Source organism: Diadema antillarum, unplaced genomic scaffold, assembly GCF_040938485.1.
Source record: "Diadema antillarum isolate AM-2024a unplaced genomic scaffold, OU_Dant_1.0 scf00000022, whole genome shotgun sequence".
NCBI lineage: Eukaryota > Metazoa > Echinodermata > Echinoidea > Diadematoida > Diadematidae > Diadema > Diadema antillarum.
The window spans coordinates 691,461-715,724 of record NW_027270911.1 but is presented as its reverse complement, the minus strand read 5'-3'; the positions used below and the strand labels follow the sequence as shown (position 1 = coordinate 715,724).

The 24,264-nt window shown below is 40.0% G+C and overlaps 1 protein-coding gene across 1 annotated transcript; it reads right to left on the bottom strand.

The window, feature by feature from the left end:
- Positions 1-251: 251 nt before the first annotated feature.
- LOC139730871 (epithelial cell-transforming sequence 2 oncogene-like) lies at positions 252-21,119 on the bottom strand. Its single transcript, XM_071641751.1, has 21 exons — positions 20,823-21,119; positions 20,068-20,103; positions 18,956-19,195; positions 18,317-18,454; positions 17,644-17,746; positions 16,093-16,301; positions 14,729-14,865; positions 13,944-14,076; positions 13,226-13,341; positions 12,065-12,243; positions 11,165-11,257; positions 10,212-10,403; positions 9,664-9,770; positions 8,777-8,914; positions 7,295-7,531; positions 6,559-6,776; positions 5,754-5,901; positions 4,478-4,708; positions 3,068-3,228; positions 1,854-2,026; positions 252-382 (listed from the first exon to the last, which is right to left on the bottom strand). Exons 1-21 carry the CDS (start codon positions 21,117-21,119, stop codon positions 252-254), a joined length of 3,417 nt encoding a protein of 1,138 aa, XP_071497852.1.
- Between the last annotated feature and the right edge of the window lie 3,145 nt (positions 21,120-24,264).

The following is a 24,264-nucleotide window of genomic DNA, read 5'->3' as shown; positions in this document are numbered from 1 at the left end:
TCTCATGTGAGCAGAGTGGCTAGATTTAGGGTGACAACATAATCAGGAGAGATGCATTCTTGACTGGCCAGGGTACATATATATATAGCGGTAAGGGGAAGAATGTGATGTGTGTTAAGTGCCGAAGTCCTCACATGGCAGTCTGCTACTTTCAACGTAGAAATCTACGCGTCCCTGCCAGCGAAGTCTGTCATCATGGCGGCCGGTGGTCATAGAGATCACCGAGCGGGTGGTACAAAGTGGGTGGGGCTTCAGTCCAGGTCCAGCGCCGCCCGGACGGCCTCCTCCAGAACGCTGAGCAGGGATAGCTTGGAGGAGTAGTCCTCAGCAGAGCAGAGCAGCCTCTTCTTGGGGGACACTAGCTGGATCGCATTCTGGATATCTGGAGATGGAAAGCCATGGGTCCATTTCATTAAACCTCTGCAAGCCACATTAACTTTCTGTCCATGGGTTACGTGTTTAAAATTTATGCACATTTGACTCATCGGCCCAGAACGGGTTAAAAAAAAGTTGACATGAATGCAACTTCAGGTGCGAGTTTCTTCACTTTGTCTCCCTCTACAAATTAAATTTGTTAAGATCGCAACTGCTGATCTGTAAATTAACAAATATGTCGGAAAAAGGAACCAGTGGGACTCGAACCTGTCATCTACTGCTTTCCGGGCAGCGACACTACCACCAGGCTGTCCCTGGTTGCCGGCAGTGACGCGACGAACATGGACAAAATACCCAAGCTCCTAAATTCCGACATTGTTATGTTAAGTAGTCCAAGGCGGACAAGGCATATTAAATGAAAGAAAGACAGCCTGGTGGTAGTGTCGCTGCCCGGAAAGCAGTAGATGACAGGTTCGAGTCCCACTGGTTCCTTTTTCCGACATGTTTGTTAATTGATTTACAGATCAGCAGTTGCGATCTTAACAAGTTTAATTTGTAGAGGGAGACAAAGTGAAGAAACTCGCAACCTGAACCTTTACCCCTCTGAATAATATCTTTCTTTCATGAATGCAACTCTTCCTGTAATGGCAATTGTCATGGTAGTGACAAGAATCCCGCTTCCTGATTGGTTGATGCTACAAGAAGTTGGCATTCTAGCAAGAATTGCTATCCTAACATCTTTTGTGAAGTGAGGCCCAAATTTGAAGGTGTCTTTAAAAAAAATCCACGACTTGTCAAAGCTTTACCACACCACACAACAATAAACTCTTGTTGTTTTACCCGTTGTAAAATACTGTACTGTATCGGTCCATAACAACTGCACAGCATGTCACAAACATTCAGTTTTTGCTCGTGCATGCTGCTCTGATTAACCTTCATGAACAAAATATTAGGAACAAAAGCACACATATGATTTAGTTTGCTATATCTACAGCCCAGACAAAGACAGCATGAACATCGAATTGTAACCTTTGTTTTATTTTCTGTGCTACAAGCAATCAAAGAAACAACATAATAATTGTATTGTATCACTTGTGTGTTGGAAATAGTTTTTCAGGAAACAGATACTACATGTGAAAGAGAATACTGACTCACAGTGGTATGTAACTGAGGCATCAAGGGGGTCATATCTCAGTGGGCTACAATGTGTACATTCAAAAAGGTCCTAACTCCATTTTGAATATGAGAATTACTTATTTGAGTTTTAAAACATTATAGGTACACTTTGTATGAATGTAATCCAAAACAATGTTTCTATATTACTTGACATCCAAATTTTCATCATTCTGCGAAAATTAAAAAAAGTGTTTTTTCTGTCCTGAAAATCCATATGATGGTTTGTGAGAGAGATACAAGATCTTGTCACCCCAGGGACAAGAAAGGGTTAGTTTTTCCTCCCCCTTGCATTCTATACTCACACTTTGAGTCAGGCACATCCACCACCTGGAGTCTACTCAGACTCAGAGCCACCACAAACTTATAGAAGATCTCTGACCGCCGGGTGTAAGGCACGTGCCGCGACCCTTGGTGGGTGACAACCAGAGCGTCGTTGAACAGGAAGAGACAGAGGTCATTGACATGTTTCACGGCCCTGGAGAAAAATAAATGAAATTTTAAAGAATTAACTATTCAAAGATCTGCATCATTTCGGTGATCCCTTGCAATTATTCCAACGTTGATTTCTATCCTTTGGGTTTATATCAGGGTTAAGTAAGTTTCTGACCACACAATAATTGAGAATTTAGGGGTTTCTCGGATTAAACATTGCACTAGGGCCTGCCATAGCTCAGTGGGTCAGAGCACCAGATGTTACAAAGTTTTCAGAGAATAACTCTTCTGTGAATCTTGTAATAAACCTTTACATGAAAAGTCACATACAGACCATACCATCACTTCACAGAAACAAGCTGATGATAACTGAAGCAACGCAACAATTACTCCAATGATAACTTGTTCTTGATTCAAAAGCTCTTTAAAATGAATCCATATTCGAGCATTTCCTGCTGGTGAGCTATATACATGAATATGATCATGTGACATGCAGTTAAAAGTGACACTGCACAATCTTGCTGTTTAGTTGTGCAATTTTGATTGAGCAAAAATGGATAGCGCACAGCTGACATCACCAACTTCTATTGACTCCTGTATAAAGTCACAATCAACCCATAGTTTTTGTTCCACAGCACAGCTCTGTTAGAGTAAACAAACCTCTTGCTGCACTCGCACACAGTCAGTCACAAGGCCCGTGCACATTCAATCACTCATTTTACCGTCAACAACTTCAACCGATCACTCTCGCGTGCGCCATTCATTCACCATTGAAGAAAAAAAATATGGTTGCCATTTCTGTACTAAATATAAGAATCTGTGCAGACCACATCTGTTGATGTCTGAGGTCTTGTATAAACAAATAGTGTTTACTCGTGCAATGGAACAAGATTTCGCACTCTGTGAATAATGAGACGCACTATTTGACTTGGCTTCACCTCGTCGTGAAATCTCGTATCATTGCACTCGTGACCATTCACTATTTGTATATTAACTGCTAAAATACACTTTTATAGCTACAATGCATACCCTGTTGGGACTCTTATCTACTGCACTCAAATCCACTTTACTAGCAGGTACCCACCCTTTTGGGATGTCGCTCGACTTGCTGAGAGTGACAGCTTCCAGGAGTGCCACAGTCTCCTGCCTGATGAGGAATCGGTTGGCCTCCAGGAGGCTGGGGCAGCCAACGATGCGCTTCTGGAGACCCTTTAGCACCCGCTCCCTCTCACCACGCTGCTTGTTCTACAGAGACATAGATAGATTTATTATACACAATGTATATAGATACCCAGATAGATAGATAGGTAGATAAATTGATAGGATAGATAGATAGATAGATAGATAGATAGATAGATAGATAGATAGATAGATAGATACAGTAGATAGATGGAGAAATAGATAGATAGATAGATAGATAGATAGATACAACGTAGATGGAGAAATAGATAGATAGATAGATAGATAGCGTCGGGTGCCCGTGCATTGGCCGTTAACGTAATACAATTTGTATTGTGTTAGCGGCCAATGCACGGGCACCCGACGATAGATAGATATATAGATAGATGGATAGATAGATAGATAGATAGGTAGATAGATGGAGAAATAGATAGATAGATAGATAGATAGATAGATAGATAGATAGATAGATAGATGGATAGATAGATAGACAGATAGGGAGATAGCGATAGATAGATAGACAGATAGGGAGATAGCGATAGATAGATAGATAGATAGAGAGATAGAGAGATAAAGAAAGAGAGAGTCAGGGATACTGATTTGGAAAAAAAAAATTGCTTGCCCTTCTATAAGGACCTCAAAAAAAGTGTAGCCAAATTAGGCTGGAATTGAGAAAATTCTGTCTCCTCCACTTCTATATCACCTCTAACAAAGCACTTGCAATGTGATACATGATGATGAACACAACTAGTAAATCAAACAGCATGAAATTATATAATCTTTTTTATGATATTTCATAAAATATGCTTCCACGTTGACATTATGCATTTAAGATTCACAGTAAACATATAATATGTATATATGTGCACAAACACACACACACAATTCTGCACAAACTGAACGTGTGGGTCTAAGAGTGAAATATTATTATATATATCACAAGGTGAGAAGCAGAACAGTGTCAACATTGTTCCAAATTTCATGGAGTTCCCCCCCCCCCTAAAAAAAAAAAAACTCAAGTGATAGTTACAGTGACTGCTTCATCTACATGTATAGTGCTGAAATCATCTCACTGTGGTCGGGAGGGTTCCATGACATTTGCTCCTGCGACAATTGCTCCCATGCAATATCTGCACTCTAAGCCAAACATAAATTCTACCCACAAACATAAACCCTAATCCTAATCTTTAGATCAAACTAAACCTAAAACCCTATCACAACCCTAACTCTAAGTTCCTGGAGAAAATAAGACGAGAGTAATTGTCACAGGAGCAAATGTTGTGTCATCGGTCAGGAGTCATCATCAACTCCTCACCTGATCAATGATACCCTGGAGCTGCCGGAAGGTCTCAATGGCCGTCAGCAAGTCACCGTTGTCAGGGTGGTCGTCGGGCGTGGCGTGGTGAAGGGCCAGCAGGAGGCGGATGTAGTGATGGATGTGGTGGGCCACGCCTAGCAACAGCTCGTCCAGAGTCATCATTTCGCTGGCCGCTGAGCAATCGTGCTGTTTCAGGAAGGCCCGGAATGACGGTTCTTGTTCTCGGCACTGAATGAGTGAAAAAAGGAAGCAGCTGGATGGAACTTGTCTGTTTGAAATACAATAATTTTCAGCACAAAAATTGTGCCACAGTTTTCATACATCAGCAACAAACTACTTAGCTGATGCTATTAGTTGCATATAGTCTATGTATACGTTTATGATAAGCCCCCCAGAGAGACTATGTGATAAAAATTTGCCATTCTATTTCAAAGGCAAATATTTTTTTGTTTTTAATTTTCAAACTAACAAAGGTGGAGCGAAACTAAGCTTGGAATATGGTCTTTCACTGTAATCTTTAAAGCGTTCTTCTCATGTCATTCACTAATACAACAATTACTACAATCCATCAATTCATGTGAAAGTATATCACTAAAATTTCATAAAAAATCACTACAATATAACAATCCAATACCTACATGTACCATACGTCACATATCGAAAGGGTCAATCAAGAAACTTGTCCGGCTGACATGATCTGCCAGGATGAGTTGTTTTTGGAGTAGAGATCGTAAGTGTAAAATAGTTTCAGTGGTAGTATTAGACAACTTCTATTCCTGAAGCGCGATCCCCATGCGGCAGTGGTTTGGTAGAACGTTACCAGTACAAGATGACCAAATTGTGCCCTAGCAGTGTAGCACTTAATCACATGCAGCTCACAAGCTGCAGTATGCGATTCACTCTCGCATGACGGATACTGCTATGGCCTGATATATTGTAATCGATGTCACTGAATATAAAACATCATGTAACAACCACGATCTGGTGTGCCCTTAGATGACAATACTTCTGGTGTACCTTTTTGAGTAATATTTCACATTTTCGTCACTACCCAATTGAAATTGTGTTATCAAAGCGTCATCACACATTTCTTTTGCATATGTCTCCAGTATAAAGTAAAATTCAACAGTCTCTACAGGTGTATGTGAACTATGTTTTCACTTTAACCCATTGGGGATGAGTCCGGAGTATACTCGGGCAAGTGTCTATGGGAAATGCATGTTGTAGCAAAATTAGCCCGTCCTTAACAGGTTAACAGGCAAAGCAAGCTGACCTTGTCGATGGTTGAGAGAATGATTGCATAGTTGTTGTGGAAGTTGGTGTAGGCCTTGAGTTTAGACTGGAACTTGACGAAGCAGTCCCCCAGGCACTGCTGGGCACTCCAGCTCTCCAGGCGTCCCTTCAGCTCCTCATAGAGACCCCTGGGAGGGGAAGGGGAGGGGGGTGGGAGGGGAGAAAGGGTAAACGCACCAGGTAGGTGTAAAGGGGGGGGGGGGTGACATTTCATAGGATAAGTTGAAGGATGTAGCTGTATCAGGGCAATTACCCCCTGTGGACAATTACCTCCCCCCCCCCCCCCCCCTTCCCCTTGCTAAATACTAGTTGGTGATAAGGTTAGAGTAAAGATTAGGGTTAGGGTTAGGTTTAGGGTGAGAGTTTGGGTTAGGGTTAGGATTAGGTTCAGGATTAGGGTTAGGGTCAGGGCAAGGGACAATTGCCCTAGACCCAATATAGCCAATGGCAAACATGCACTCGAGTCAGGTGATTCTGCATTGATTTAAAGCAACATGCACTAGACTTTAAGTATTTGTTCAGCACACTCATACAGCATGTATGTCAGTCATCTTGTGTAATTGACCACAACGGACCGGTTGATTAAAAACAGATATGAACATGGACTTGCGACATATTGACATATTATTGATTTTCTTCTTTGGTCAGAGCAGCAGAGATCACATAGAACTCAGTTGTATTTACTAGATGGTGTGAATTAGTCTTCACAGCTATTGGTCCTGGTTGCTCACATTCTTAATAGCTTCTTCAATGGTAATGCAAGATGACTTCCAACTCAAACTCACTTTGTTGCGCTGAGAATGTTGTTTGGGTCGGTGAAGATGAGATTGAGGTTTGTCTGACCGATGATGGCGTGATTCGACCGCAGCGCCGCCGCGAGTCTCTGGTAGTAGACGTTGTGGACGATGTTCAGCCTGCGCACGTAGACACGCTGAGTTTCCAGCAGCTCGTTGGCCACTGCTTTCCTGCGTTCTGATTGGGTCTTCCCTGGGGGTGTAGTGAGCTGAGTGCAAACACAAAGATTAATCAGAGTGCAGACATTCATGAGATTCAAAAGAGTAAGATTGAAATCTACATTCCATCTAATGACTAGCAGTTGGAACCTTTTTTCCCGTTTATTTACACAGAAAATTAGACGACACTTTGATGGGTCCAGATATTGCTGTCACACTTTGTACAATATCCACAGAGGACATGATTTTGCAGAACTATAACCCAAACATGTCTTCATTACAGTGCTCAGTAAGAATTCATTCAGCTTCAATAGTATTGCCACTATACACAGAGGTGTCATTCAAGCATTCCGCTTGGATTGTAGATTTCGGAAGCCTTCCGCATATTCTGTGGAACACTCTTCACATACTACCACCAATTTCTGCAACCTCCTCAGGGTTGATTATTACATTCTAATCATACATTTACACACATTCCAAGAACATGTGCATAGGTGAGGTATGGCTATCATATGGGTCTGCCAGGCATCTCAATTTCGATTTCATGATCGCAGACACTCCTCGTTACCTGCATAGTTTGGAATGTCTGTTGCATAGTTAGAGGCTGGAAGTGTGTCCTCGTTGGATTTCCCGTACTGAGACGTGAGGCTGATGTGGCCTTGAGACTGTCAGCTTTGCCCGGAGGCCGCACATGTCCTGAGATGGACTCAACGTCCAGTTCGTCCTCAATCTCCTCCTGAATGTCTTCGTCGATGCTCTCGGCGATCTCTTCATCCATAGACAGGTCATCGCCATGGAGACCCGCCTTTTTTGTGTGTTTTTTTATTTTTTAGAGGAAAGATAGGGTTTCAAAAATGATGGAATTTGAGTCAGAACTATCTCTCTTTGTCTGTTTATAAATATACAAAGAGCACTGAAATTATTGTCCACAAAGTGGGACAAAACTCATCACCTCACATGGAAAAGATGGCATCAGTAGTGGATGGTTTGACTGAATGTGTACACTTGGGGCCCGTTTCATAAAACTTGTCATCAGTGACAAGTTGTCATAGTTGTGACAAGCTACTGAATTCCTTGCATCTGATTGGCTGAGAGCAAATTTGTCATAGAAATGTGGCAGTTGTCACTGATAACAAGTTTTATGAAACGGGTCCCTGATAATGTAATACTGTAATATGTCTGATGCGGGGCTTCCTTATAAAGCAGGCCGTTGTGGCTCAGAATGGGACTACCCTGCTTTTACAGAAGACATAATAAATAAATGAATTAGATAGATAGATAGATAGATAGATAGATAGATAGATAGATAGATAGATAGATAGATAGATAGATAGATAGATAGATAGATGAATGAATGAATGAATAAATGAATGAATGAATGAATAAATAAATAAATAAATCAAAAAATAAACAAAATAGTTTATGACATTAGATGGCTTATGAAATGCCAGACAAAGACTTCAGAAAGTTTTTCAATGCCCCTGAAAGATTGAATCAGAATTGACAAATATGAAGCATATAGATCTCTGTGAAATGAACTTTAAAAGTTGATATATTTTCCAGGCAGCTGTTAAAACTCATGTCTTGCTGGATTCTGGGACTTTCCTAGTACACATGATTGGTGTTGCTGTGATTTCACCAAATGAGGCACCATCTCAGTCCACTTACAAATATTGGATGTTCTGGTGATCAACTCATCACCATACTGCTACTGTTTTGTCATCTTCAGCAAATAAAGTAATCTTGCACAACCAGGTTTAAAAACAAACAAACAAACAAACAAACAAACAAACAAACATAGTTGAAGGCAATGCCTCCCAAGGTTCCATCAAACTACTTGTTTTGTTCTTTTTTGTTTTTTCATTTTATTGTGAAAGAATATCAAGCATTCATTTATTTGGGAACACTGCCATAGGCAAAGACACTGAAGTACAACCCTAACAGGTTTTGACACCATCTGACGCTGCTGAAAGATAAACTTATGAAATTACACAGAATCTTCTCTGCGACCAGATGCATATCAAATGTGTAACATCAAACAGATTCTTACCAATTTCAGTCCAGATGGCATCTTGCTTGATTTACTCGTTGTGTCTGGCACCAAACCATTTGTCTGTCCTGGGCCATTTTCTTCAGACCTGCTGGAGATGTTGATGAGAGTCCTACCAAGGAAAGCTGCTGGGTTTGGCTGCAGTTTCAAGAATTGGTGGGGGGGGGGGGGGGGGGGTTAAGAGAGAGGAGAAGAAGAACAGTAATTCTCACATGATACTCAGTTCCTGATATCTGCACATAACAAAACAGACCAATTGCAAAACTGCAACTTTCGCAACTCTGTTCAATGCATTTCCACAATAGAGGGTAGGACAAAAATCACTAGGATAAAAAACATCCTGACAATTCATGAAAATTGATGAACAAAGTACTAGCCACAAAAATTCCCAATCAAGAAAAAAATATGCAAGAAAAGGCAACTAAAGCATGACATATTCATCATGTTCAACAGCACAAGTTACTATGACCATGTAGGAGTCTTTCATTGAAAAACATACAAAGAAACAAGGGCTTTTGTAACTGCTCCTTGAACATTTGTTTTCACGGTAGCACCCTAGAAAGAGCATTCTTTTTATCATCTATCAGTTTATGATCAAACTGCATTTGTAACTCAAATACAATGTTGGATTAAGCAAAATCATGTGCTCCTCACATCTAGCTATCATATGCAAACTCTCTGAACTCAATTCTCCTCTTGTCTAATAGTTTTCAGAGGTCGTGGACATCAAAAAACAAAACAAAAACAAAACAAAAACACACACATAAGGTAGTGATGATTGATAATGATGATGAGATTGATAATAATGAGATGATTTTCCATAATGTTTCACGACAGGCAAGAAGAGCAGGAGATACCAGTAGGCACGTCACAAAAGACCATTTTACCTCTTCAGGATTCCTGGCCAGCTCCTCTAGGGCTTCTCTCAGGCTGGTCATGACATCATCCGCCAGCCCCAGGCCATCCTCACCTAGCTCCTGCATTACTACATCACCTGTGAGCGGGAAGGGAAAATGTAAGATTGCAGCTAAACAATGACAATAGCAATGATAGAGCCTCAGCCCCAGCTGCTGTTGATGATGGTGATGACTATGATGATGGTAAGATGAGAATAATGATAATCCCCAAAATATTGATGATAATGATGATGATAATACTAACAATTACAAAAACTGCAAACATTAACATCATCATCATCATCATCATCATCATCATCAAATGGAGATGATGATAGTACAGTTAATTTCCACTAAACACAATACTTCAAACAAATATCAAATATATTTAGCATCTTCTGCATCAAGTCATGCAATATAATACTTTATCTTTAAGTCTGGTCATCACCTAGGCCTCCCTTTAAATCTGGTCATCACCTATGCCTCCCTTTGAATCTGGTCATCACCTATGCCTCCCTTTGAATCTGGTCAACACCTACCTGTAACCCTGTGCAGCAGCTGCTCTCTCCTCTGCACAAAGAATCCCCGCATCTCCTCCCTACAGCGGGCCGTGGTCTCAGCCACCCGACCGGCGAGGGCCTGCCACGCCTGCAGGGGGCGCTGCTGGAAGTAGGAGGAGTGCGGCGGGCGGGCGGGGCTGGAGTGGCTCGACGTCTGCCACTCTCCCGTCACTGCAGGACGGAATGGAAGGAGACCAAAATCGGGGGATGATACTTCACCAAGAGATAAAGCAAACACTGCACTTTCTCCTTTTCACATTGATTTGGTATTTGTGAACACTTAACTTGGGAAACCAACACTATTGTCACCTTTCTTTCAGAAGATGAGAGACCACATTTCTGTTACATCAAGTCAGTGTTTAAAACATTTAGACTTGAATCACCCAACACTGTCTTCCTCAATTTGAAGAGTATGGAAGTGCACTCCACATTGTATGTCAGTATTCAAACAGTGTATATAGTTAAAACATTCTTATCACTGTCTGCTTCCATTTGAAGACAAGCTAAGAAAGCACACGCTCTACTTCATGTAGGCCAACACCCCTGGTGTCGCCTTCCTATTTGTTGTGTAAATTATATGACAGCAACCCACTCAAATATTTGATTGTAGTCACTGCTTTCTCCATAATGACAAGGACTTTTCTTGAATTTCATCACGGTATTCGAGTGCCATTATGAAAACCACAGAAATAAAGCATTTTCCAAATGGCCTGACTGCTATCATAGGTTTTCCCGTAGCAATGATAACTGCCGTCACAAGGACGAATGAAAAATCTGCATCACTGTACATCAATGACACAGTTTCACTACATTTGTAAGATTGTAGATATCTACAGGTGAGTTGTCCTTGAACCTCTATGTACATGTATATAAGTTGAAAATGCACTTGAGCATTACAATGAAGAGGAAAATTCTTTTTAAGTTTGGCTTACCATAGTCAAATGTGGTTGGGGAGAGTGAGGCAGGACTGGACAAAGTCAGACCAATGAGGGCAGAAAGCTGGGCCAGCATTTCATGACCACCAGCTGGAAGAGAAAAGAGAAGCCAAATGCACAGTAAACATAGTAGAACACAGCTATGTAACATATGGACAAGACATTTCTAATAGCAGTTGCTAATCAAGCGGGCAAAATATACTGCCATAAATAATTTTGCATCTTCAAAAGTGTCTAAGTTTTCGCTTGATCTCAGTTCCCTGTAAATGGCATATTTGATCATTTCATAACTGTTGCATTTTACAAGAAAAAAAGGAAAAGGTGAAAGTGATTAACTGTGTCTTGTTTATGCAATCACATATCTCACAGATCAGGACTTATCACACAATATCAGGAGTAGCTAAAATCACATTCCTGGAACCACCGTGATAGGATGCAAAACAAGCATTGACATATCCCTTTCAAAGAAGCAAAGTCAGCAATTTCCTACCACAGAGACAACATACTTTGCATTTATTGTGTTTGCATGATTTTTTAAGTAAACAAACACAAAAAAAAAGATTCTTGCAAAATATGACCGCACGTGAAATACATGACAGTACGTGAAGAGGTCGATTGTAAAATGAGTTAATGCCATTCTTGTCAATGTAAGATATTAGCTATCAAAATGATCTAAAAATCAGAAAATGATAAGAAAATATGGGATATAACTTGAAGGATATTTCTTGTTATGCAACTAAGGTATAACTGGAAATGTTTTATTATGCTCTATTTGATGACGGACTTATGTTGAAATGTTTGAAAATGGTGCTTATCCTGTTTTGCGATCAATCTCTTTATTTGATCCTTGACATTTTTACTGATTCATAAGAATGCATAGAGAATAGAGATTCTTACCCGTAGCCTCCAGCGGTGAGAAGAAATCGATGCAGCCGCCGTCTTTGCCCGCATCAACGCATTCGGCTAAGGACTCCCAGAAGTGCTTGATGTCGGGGTGTTCGATCATCTCGGCCGTGATGGCCGTCTCCCTGACGAGACGAGGGGCATCCTCTCCTAGGGTGAAGACTCCGATGCTCCTGGATTTTTTAGAAAAATTGAAACCGTTATAGTAAAAAGTATGAATTGCATGAAGAGGAAAAGATTGAAAGGAGAAACTAGAAACGTAGAAAACGTCAAAACCATAAGAGCAAAATAATGACTGGAAGAATATAATCTGCATGTTTGGAGACATTATTTCACATTTTTAAAATGGGTTGGATAAGCGGTGTATTCTTACTGCTTGATGTAAAATTCCTTTAATAGCATGCTACACTTGATATCAAGAAATTTGTGTTGGATGCATATTTACGTGGAACCTGTTATTTCTTGGGTGATGAATAGCGGGATACTGCCCTATGAACTTTGCCGATGGCCTTGCTGATGCCACATGCTAAATGTCAAAAACTCACAACCCGTGGCACATCACACAATGACAAAATGATGATACTGTAAAATCAGAAATTTTTGTGTGCATGAAACTATTGAGAATTATGCAAGGACCCAAGATTCGTGAAGTAAAATGCACATGAATCTTGTCTACACAATGCATTATAGCAATTCACGACAGTTTCATGCTGTAAAACAGGCCTTTGACGCCAATTTGTGAAAGCTTGGTGCTGTGAATATTTCTGGTCATACAGTAATAAAACAGAGACCTGCCATGTACATGTATTATTCAAATAGTTTTAGAGCAATATACAAAACTCTGGAAGAATATAATACGCCCGAGCAACAAATTTTGCCACACACATATTCCTATGTGAAAACATAGGCTATAGGTCATGTCAACCCAATAGCTACTTTATGTCTTACTCTTCTCTCAGCTCCTTTCCCTTTTCCTCTTTTTTTCCTTCCTTCCTTTCATTTGTTCTCTCCTCTTCACTGTCATCCTTACTTCACTCCACCCCTTGCTTTCTTCCCACATTCAGCAAAATTTTATTTCTCAGTACACATGGCTACCAGCATTTCTTCCATACACTCTTCTTCCAACGTTCCATGTGACTATCACCATGACGATACCTTGCCTGGTGGGAGCCTACGGTGGACACCAGCATCCCCAGCAGAGCCTCGATGGTGGTCCCGTCATACTCATAGACTATCGGCACAACATCTGGTTTGGCAGCTGACACGAGGAGCTGTAATAAACAATTAGAAATGTCAAAGACTAGAAATTAAAACCTGTTCATCAAATTAACAGTGGCTGCAAAATTTATCACAAATCTGCTTCTCATCTTTCTATCCTTACATTTCAACTCAAACCTTTGCTGACCTTTCTTTCTCTCTTTTTTTCCCCTTGATTTTATCATCAAACAAGTTTTGAAAGCTGGTATATGAAATATAAGAATGCACTGATTGCAGTGTAGAAGAATGGTGAAAAAAAAAATAATAGGAATATTATAGCCTCACTTGACCTGGTTTGATGTTACTGATACTATCTGTGAAATAGGAACACATATTGCTGTCTTTTTTATTATATACAAATACTGTAGTTGTTCACTCTTGACCCAACCTAAATTTGATTTATACAAGGCCGGGGGGATGGGGGGGGGGGGGGGGGGGGGGGGGGGAGAGGAAATTTCTGATTTGAAGCCAATAAATGACACAGAAAACCAAACAATCCTTGTAGGTATGCCAAAGAAGTAAGAAAAGGTAACAGTCTACTAAAAAAGAATATCTCCAAAACAAAGCAAATAAACCTTAACAAAACAAGAAAAAGGACAAGAAAAAAAAAACTTACTTGGTACGCAGGCACCTCACTTGATATCAGCAGGACCCTGAAAGGGGAGTCCCCTGTTATGATCTTTGACCCCACTTCCTGTCTTGAGGTGGACCGAAATGCTGAGTAGTCCCCTCCCCGTGAAAGATCTGGTCTGAATAATCACATATGAGGAGAAAGTCTCATACAGATGTCTTCCAAAAGTGGGGGCCTCCCACAGATGTGCGACAAAAAGACCTCTAATCGCTGACAGACTTGTTCTATTCAGATGCAGAGAGCTACCTACATCAGTGTCTCAATTTCATTTTAATGCACAGCGGTAGCTATACTTCATTCTAGTGCACAGAGAAGGTATGGTGGCTTTAACACCCTGGCCTAGCATTTTCATTTAATAAGATGAGAGAGAAAAGGAGGTTTGAACACTATACAAAGGTCTCATATTTTGAACAAAAACGACCTATACATAGGCACAATTAAAGGGAAAAGAAAAGAAAAGAAGCAACAAAAAAATACAGGTTAAAAGGGTAAACTAACAAAACAAAAGAAACAAAACATTGGTGACCTGCAACGTTTTTCAATATCCTGTAATTTTATTCTATGAGAAGTGTCAAACACATTTTACTATGGCCTGGTGAAATAACTCATTCACAGTGAGCAAGTGTCACAGCAGCCATATGACTGTCTCCTCTTATCATCTATAAAAAATAAGGGGACAACAACCTCTGTTTTTTTCTCTCTCTCACTCAAAGATGGAGTATTGCAAGCCTACACAGGAAGAAGACCTGTCCCTTTTAGGGGGCTCCTACCTTCTGGAGACTGGCTGGACTTGGGGCTTGGACCAGGTCTGTGTTATCACGTCTGGATTGTCGTGGAGCTCCTCTGCGATGTGGGCCGTCAGGGTTGCAGCTATGTGCCTCTCCAGACCCACGGTGTCCTCGGCATCCTTTTGATTGGTATAAAAGGGCATCAAAGGGTCATTTTTTTTTTTTTTTGTTTCTGTTCCTACTAGTACTGACACTGACACTGACACGGAATGGATATAACATGCTGTGTACCATTCATTGGGATGCTCTTATGCCACTGATTAATTTGTGATTTTCTTTGTTCTTTCATTGACAACTGTCATGATAGCTCTGTTTCAAGTATGTGGCATAGGGTCCTCTAAAAAAAAATGCCATATGACTGTAGAAGTAGTTTACTCTGTCCAGAATTGTTTAATAGAAAGATAGTACAGTGCACTCCCGTTATAACGAAATGCTCGGGACTGGCAGTTTTCTTTCGTTATAACCGAACAAATACAATATATAACGAAAACAAGGAAACCACGTATATGTATATCATATTCTGTTTGCTGAATACTCATCATACACTGGAAAGCTTTGTGAAATGTGATGGGATAACTGTATTACAATAATAAACGCAAGTACCCCTCAGAAACAGTGCGTGACACAAGGAGCGAACACACAGTGGTGTGAAGCGTTCACCTATGCAGAGACGCTATAAAATGCTTGTTCCGTTACGTATTTTCGAAAGCAATTCGCGTTTCGTTATAACGGAGCACATTTCTTTTGTTTTTCTTTGTCTGTGGCGCTCGGAAAAGACTTCGTTATAACGGAAATTTTGCTGTAACCGTGTTCGTTATAAGCGAATTTTGCACCATAGACTTTAATGGTGATAATTTTGGGACCACAAGATTTACTTCGTTATAACGAAATTTCATTATAACCGTGTTCGTTGTAACAGGAGTGCACTGTATGTATAGTCTGTAAAAGTTAAACAAAACAAACAGTTGCCTCTGATATGCTATAATAATAATAATAATAATAATAACGATGATGATGATAATGATGATGATGATGATAATGATAATAATGATAATAATAATAATAATAATAATGATAAAAATAATAATAACAATTCCCTCAGAAATTTAAATACAGTGTCAATTTAAGTCTTCTCCTTTGAATGGTAAAATTCCTCTCTCTTTCCTCTCATTTTCCTTTTCCTTTTTAAACAATTCCACAACACAACTTTGAATCATTAATCACTGAGGTAAAAAAAAAAGGTATATACTATACTCACATCATCAATGGACACAGTCTTAACATCACAACAGACCTACAGTCGTACTCTCAGATTCTGTTTAGTGGAGTAACAGACAATCTCTCACCTGTGCGACGCGGTGCTGCTTCTTGCGCCCACTGGACTCCAGGCCATACTCAAACTTGCGGGCCGGCTCCGTCCAGGACCTCTGGTGGACCTTGGGTAGCGGGAAGCCAAAGTTTGGGCTGGCCGTGTCCGTCATGCCCCGGAATGCCTTCTCCGTGTCCTGGGGACGGGGGTCTGGGTCCAGCCACGGTCCCCTCTCGTCATAAGGATCTGATGTTTGCAGAGCAATGCATACAGTTATTAATCTAAATTGGATTTTATTTTAACAGCCTCCTAGAAATCAATCTCATCAACTTGTAACACAAGCAGATTCTGAGAAAATGCAGAACCTTCAAATAATATGTGACCCGCTACAACAAAAAGGTCCTAAAGTCGCGCACTGTCGAAGCCGTGAAAATCAAGTTTGAAGTCAGAGCATCAAAATTGGTCAAAACTTAATATTTTCTGATTTTGATATATTATTGGAGTCTAACATGTCTTCTATCATCTGTCGAAATTTTGAAGCAAAATGATCAAAGGAAAGATAAAAAAATAGCGTTTTTCTGAGCCATGTTTTTGGCGTTTCAACGAAGCAGAAACTGGATCGAAAATTTGGATTGAGCGCCACAGATAGGTTCCGCCCCTAACAACGACCAGAGTGATCTCATTGGTCAGTTTGCTGCTTGCTGCTAACCGAAGCGTGAAGCTCGCACACTGCCCAGTTGACTGGTGCACGTGCGGGCGGGGTGTGCTATGTTCAGCCGCTTCTCACATCCTGGTCACTGATTGGTTGGTGAGGAGACCGCCGACACTGATGTGCTTGAATGAACTCTTCGGGGGTTGCTAGGGCTTACCTTCTATTGTCCAGATGTGAAAACTGAATTGCGTGTCTCTTGATCGTGATTGCGTCGAAAGGAAGACTTTTAGGGTGCTTTTCTCGAAACAGTGCTTTTCCAGACGTCTCGACATGTTCTCTTTTAAACATCGATATCTCCGCAGCCGAGTATTTTTATAAAATGTGTTATATATCAATTTAAAGCAGAAAGATTAGGGGATTATATCATGCAATTTTCAAATAATCGACCTCGCCCGACTTTAGGATCATTTTGTTGTAGCGGGTCACATATATGGTGGACAGTAGTGCTTTACTGCTCTGTCTAAACTTTATCCCCGCTACTTTATGCTTTGTGAAAATGTTCACAGAGAACAATAATATGAACAAACATCAATTGACATACTCAATCAAAACAAAAAAGGAAACAAAACAATTACATAATTATTGCAATAATTCATGGCTTGCAAAAACACAAATTTACAAGTAAAAAAGTCAAATACTAACGTAAAATGTGTTCTCGTGATTATTCAAGCACATAAGGACTTTTTATTTTTAAGGACAATATTACGGGTTACATGGAAGAATATCGATCAGGAATTATCATGTATCACTGATGTACATGTACAATATCAATTCTGTATTCGATTTGAAACGATCAATGCATAATGATCTTGTTACCATTTTTAGGAAGAGAGGAAACATGATGTAATGTTATAACAAGGCTTAAAGATTACTTACGTGGATTGAGGGCCGGTTCCTTGATTCTACCGGCCTTGAGTTTCCTCTGATATTCCTTATCAGCGAGAGTGGAGCCGTCACCAAGTTTGCAATACCTTTCAGACTGAGAGGAGGATTGAGTAAGAACAGAAGAAAGATTACAGACAATAGACGGGTAATGACTGATTGGTGTTTCGGGAGTCTTATGACAAGTATTCTAAATCATTTTGTACAAGACTTGTGATCAGCATGTGTGGTGAAAGAGAATCACACCAGAAAAATTATTCCTCTCTCCTCCCTCCCCTTTTTCTTACTCAGCATCATCACCACCACCAATACCACCACCATCATCATCATCATCATCACAATCAAAGTCATCATAAGTATCATTATCATAATTAAAATCAACCTCTTCATAAACACTATCATCACCTTAAATAAAATGAGACATGCTGATGCATCTGATGTGAATATCATCATCATCAATACTGTCATAATTATGAAAATGAATATCTTCATCATTACTATACGAGTATTTTCAGCAGCACCATTCTCATTGCAACTGTTGAATTAGATAAGACGTATCATGATTTCTGATGTATTTTTCTATAACAAGACACACAATTAAACAGCTCTCTTGATTCCTGTTGGATCACTGGAACTAGGCCAAGAAATAGCAACAAGGAATTCCTACCTTTTCATTGGGCTGGCTGACATCCATGGACCGGAAACATCGGATGTAGTGCTTCTTCCAGGAGCCGTACTCATTCTCCCTGGGCACGTAGGGGAGGAGCCAACCGTGTCTCAGGCACTTGGGCATCCAGAGCTCATCCTGTTGGGGGGGGGGGGGGGGGGGGGGGGGGGGGGAAGGTTTAAGGTGTGGGAAGGAAGTGAAGTTATGGAACAGTAGCCATACAGTAGGGATCACCTCCTCTCATTTTTAGCCCATAAGCTGTCATGCTAGTTTAGTGTACTATGATTTCATCGGAGAAAAGAAGTGACACTTTGTGTATCAACAATATCATAATAATCACTGTGATGGCATGCTCTTCTAACATGCCTACACATCTACCAAAATATGAAGTATAAAGAGAAAGCAAACAGATAGAGTTGGCAGGAGAAAATTCAAGTATCATTCAAACTTCCTACTCATATGCTATAAGCAGTCTTTATGACTTCATTTTGCTATTAAAACAACAGCAAGAAATCTTTTGACTGAGGACTCATATGTTTTGAACTTTAGGTCTGACTCACCACAAATCTTCAAACAACAAGAATACCACTTGTACCACACACCCCACCCTGACATCATAATCCCATGGCGACAACGCACCTGCTCTGTGAAGAACTTCCAGTGCCAGCACACCGTCGCCGCCCGGCTCAGGCTGCGGGGGTCCAGGAAGGAGAAGATGTGGAGGCAGAGGAAGCGGGGCAGCATCTTGGTGAAGTCCACGTGGGTGAGCGGGATGGCGCTGTCGAAGAAATGCTGGAGGAAGAGCAGCTGGCTGCGCTGGCAGTGCACCAGCAGGAACTGGAGAAAGCGCTTGCGCTGGGAGTCTGTCCACAGGTCAAACTGGGCAGGTGAGTGGAAAATGGCATTAATTGAGTATCATGCCTATAGGGTAGGGGTGTGGTAAGACAGAGGTAGGAGGGCATTTTTTTTTCTTCTTTTGCCATATTGAACCACTGAAACAATGGCACAAGAGAAAGATTTTAGTGTAAATCACATAACAGTGAGCAGAAAGAGGGAAGCCTTATTTCTGTGGAGATATCCTGTACACAAATGCTCAGCAGCTAGCCATTTGTCTACAATCCTGTAATATAGTTTTGGAAAGCACCTGAGAAAGATAAAACAAGCTATAACCTTTCTCATTTCACAAAATTTCTTTTTGATCATGACATACTACAAAAACATAATAAACATAGTAATCTGTGATTACACAATTCAAACAAAATTAGCCAAATGCCACAAATTGTGCTTGAAATATCAATTTGCTGAAACGGCTTGGTCACATCCTTGTAAAGCATGAAAACCAATTGATATACTTCTCAAACTCGCATCTATGGGAGTAGCGACATATAAAGAACATGTCGAGCATATCACAATTCTACGCTCCTGTGACGAATTATTTCCTGTAAGTTGCTGACAAAATTATATTTAATTGCTAGGTTAAACATTTTGAAAATCTACAAACAAAATTGACAACAAATTTACAACAAAAATTCTGAGTTGATTTGATTGAACATTTCATGGTAAAAACATGGTGTAGTTGATTTGATTGAACATTTCATGGTAAAAACATGATCACTAAAATCACAAAAAAACAAGCCCTAGCCCCCTCCCCTCTAAGAAAAGGGGCTCTTTCTGCCTTGTTTTGAATAGGACATTGGCTGCAATATCTCTGCAACACCCTGCACCACCATTTACATTTGTAGTCTACTTACCCAATGAGCAACCAGATCTCTTCTTTCTAGGTACAGCTGGAGAGATCGAAGGTAAGAAAGAAATACATAAAGAAAATAATGGTTTTGCTTATCTAAGATTTGACAAACAATCATTTCAAGATCTGACATAACATAATGACAATGTAGCTAGAATGTAGAATCTAGAAATCCAAGGCGTCATTTAAATGTTAACGTAATGGCACTAATGCATCCTTTTTGACTCTGTGAGTGAAGGTGGCAGTGGTCGAAACGTTAAAGCTAAAAAGCTCAGAAGTCAACACCATATTGAAACTACTTCAGACACCTACTAGAATAACCACACCAGCAACCAAAAACAGCGCCCCGTGCTGGGATTTCTCAATACTACTAGAATAGACAGAAAAATCTGTCTGTCTGGAGGAGTCTTTTATTTTTTTTGGACGTTATCGCTCTCCTCCAGAGCAGAGACATCTGTGAAGCCAGACGCAGTCTCCGCAGAGCATATCCCCCACAACCAGATACAGACCGATCTTTCGGTCAACTAGGTAGGGTTTCTACGATCGGTGACTAAATTCATTAAATCTTCAAAAGCAGATGTGACTTGATCTAACTTAATCATAATCATTAACGTTAGACCTACTTATAAAACTGTTACTATTGACTCTACTGTTACCCACAACTACTTTTAGTGTTACCACTAACAGTTACCAGTTACTGTAAGTAAGCCGAGTAGACTCTACAGTAAGAAACAGCCTCGAGCCTGAGAATGAGATTACCTGCTCATTTGATGGCTTATGCAAAATAGGGGTCCACTGACTGTGCCTTGCTTTGAACTTGTGAGTCTTAAACGATGCTGTGTCGGTTCTTGTGTTGGGAGTACTCATCTGAAGGGGCGAAACTTGAGCCGTCTTTTTCAGTGAGCGATCCCCCGTGTGAAGTGCCCGGTACTGGAGCACCCTGCCAGCCGATGTCGCCCCGGCCGCTCCCGGAGATGAGGACGGCAGCGACCTGGTCAGCGGATTGCTACCTGCGCTGCTGGGCCTCGGCAACTGCTTCGTTGAAAAACTTGACATTTTGACGGCACGGCACGGTGAATTTGATACGTCTTTACGACAGCTACGTGGAAGCACTTAAATTCTGGTGGAATTTCAAGTGGCAATTTAGATAACAGAACATTTTGATTTAGGTACACAAAATCCAAAGTAAAGGCTGAGAAGCGTCTCTCGTCGTCAAGTGTATTGAATGCAGATCTCGTAGCAGCTCAAATTACGTGTTTCAACGTACAAACTGTAGAGGGCGCATATTACCGTTACTTTTGATGATTGAGCGACTGCTAAAATGACTTGAAGCGTCAGACTGTTACAGGCCTACCACCTACATACAGTTTTCTTTCTTCTTCTTCTTTCAGCCTAGAAGTATCATGACCTCAAATTCTGATAAATATAGTAGTACAACTGCATTCGGCGAAAAGTTGTGTCTGGAAATACGTCCTTTTAAAAACTATCCAGCAATCAAACTTGTATCTGTGAAGTGACACTTTTTATGTACCGGTAAAGTGACAGTGTACTTGGTAAGTGACATTTTTTTTTTTTTTTTTTTTTTTTTAATGACAAATTAATAAGAGCAAGGAAATCGTTTGTACAACGATCATGCACGTAGAAAATTATCTTCTATTTGATATTATCATGGCAATCAATATTTTTGTTTCACAATATGAGGATTTTCCACAGGTTGTCATGGAAAATGTTTAGAGCATAAAGGGGAATTATCAGGAAACTGACTTCACTCCCATCATGATTTGCACAAGCAATTGAAGACCTGAATATAAGAACGACCCAAGTCTAATTTTTGGCCAAATTCAGTTTGATATGGGAAATTGTAGCTTATGCATGGACTCATCTTGTGTATAAATGTAAATCCTAATTACCCCCGGAAGTGCCAGAAATGAATGAGTTAAACATTATATTAATGTAAGAATGAAGGCCTTGGGTCATTCTTACATTCATATCATAGCTCTCATCCTTCTCTCATCTCTATAGCAGAATATCATGTATAATTATACGAATCAAAGAACGACCCAAGTCCATCACACAGGATGGCCTCTCCACAATTAATAATATGTTAATTGTCATAATAATATATGTTCTAATTTGTATATACAATGTTGCCTTCCCGTTACAGTTAAATAGAATATTATTGGACAAATAAAAAAGATATGAAGTTTTTTAAAGTTTACTCGAAATGGTCTTCCATGGATTTGGGTCGTTCTTATATTCAGATACTCGATTGTTACTAGTCAGTGTTGTTACTGGTGTTACCATTTTAATGAAAAAATGCAACTTCTAGATGCTAGCATAGCTCTGTTTTGGTTTATTCGATGAAAATTGTTACTGTTTTGTTTGACTTATCTGAACATGGATTGAAACAGCTCCAAAATTAATGTCTGTGTACGTACAGCAGATCAACTTCATCAAGATGCTTGCAAAATCATTGCCAAGGTGGATATATAAATTATATTGTGCAGAAAAATCCCCCAAAGGCATACCTGGTATATATATATTTTTTTTCTTCTTTGCCCTTGCAAAAGTTTAACAGTGTGTGTGCAGGGGCAGATCTAGGAATTCTGTAAAGGTGGGGGGGGGGGGGGGGGAGGTCCTTTTCAAAATGGGGGGGGGGAGGGGCATATACCCCCTCCATTTTTCTACTGTATTTCTTTTGTTTTAACAAAAATAAAGGGGCACCACTGTGTGTGTGAAACTCTCTCTCCTTTATAATTTATACAGTGTACATATATATATATATATATATATATATATATATATATATACACATATATATGATATATAATATGTATATATATATATATATATATATATATATATATATATATACATATTATATATCATATATATGTGCATGTGTGTGTGTGTGTGTGTGTGTGTGTGTGTGCATATAGTGTGGGTGTCTTGCGATGTAGAGATGTAGCATGATCAACATAATCATCAAATAATTCTGCAAGTTATGTCACCTGAAAACTCTACAGGATGACAACTGATCTGTTTGTCTGAACTCATTAGTCATCATGCCTTTCTTCAGTGAGCAGAGGTTGATATTGACCCCCCAAACACACACACACACACACACACACACACACACACACACACACACACACACACACACACACACACACACACACACACACAGCACCCTAAAGGTGCTGAAGGAGTTAGAGCCATTCAGGCTGCAGTATACCTACAAAATATCTGGCCATCTTCTTTTCATTGTCACATAATCAAGTCTATCCAATATCTATCCACTGTTTTCGTTTTTGTTATTTTTTGTCCTTCAATAATCAATGTGTTGATCGCTTCTTACATCCATTTATCTTATGCTCTTGCAAACAAAGCCAGCTGGGTATACAATACACTCATTAACAGCCAACCATGACAAACATTATTCTCATTCAATCATACAGTTTGTCACTGATGCAGTATGTGGTCATTACCCATGGGTGTCTTCACATATCTCTACCATCACAGCATATAGTTTGTAAAATTCTCACTGCTTGCTTGAAGGCTACTAAAAGAATACAGACACAGCAATACGCATGCACACAAACACATACACTCTCACATACACATGCAAAACAAAACTTCATCTCCACTCATTATCATGTGGAATTGCTTTACACAACTATCACATGTATAGAATTGCAGATACAGTTTATATACAACTTTTGTGTTTTATTGGTCATTGACTTTATACACATTAAAATGATGTCATAATGAACCAATTAAGGGTGGAACATACACAAACTGAGTAACAGAAGCAAATACAGAAGGAGTCATGCTCATTTAACAGCTGTAAGACCAGCAAAGAGCAATTACAAGATGAATGGATGAATTCCAACAAAATAATGATCTCATAATTTGAGCAGTCAACACTTGCTTACAACTTTGGCATTCAATCTTTCTCTATGTGCTACGTTCCACAACTGACTCAGTCGATGGCTTGCCAAGTTCACATACATGTATTCTGCTCAAACACCCCCCCCCCCCCCCCGATCAATAAATTGCCTGATGCTACAGTACATTATTTTAAAGCTTTTCATGTGATTCCATTCCTGTCACATGAAGCTTGTATTTTATGTGGTGATTGACTATTAAGCAGTGTTCCGTACTGGATTTGCATGTAAATTCTAAGTTTCTATCACTATTG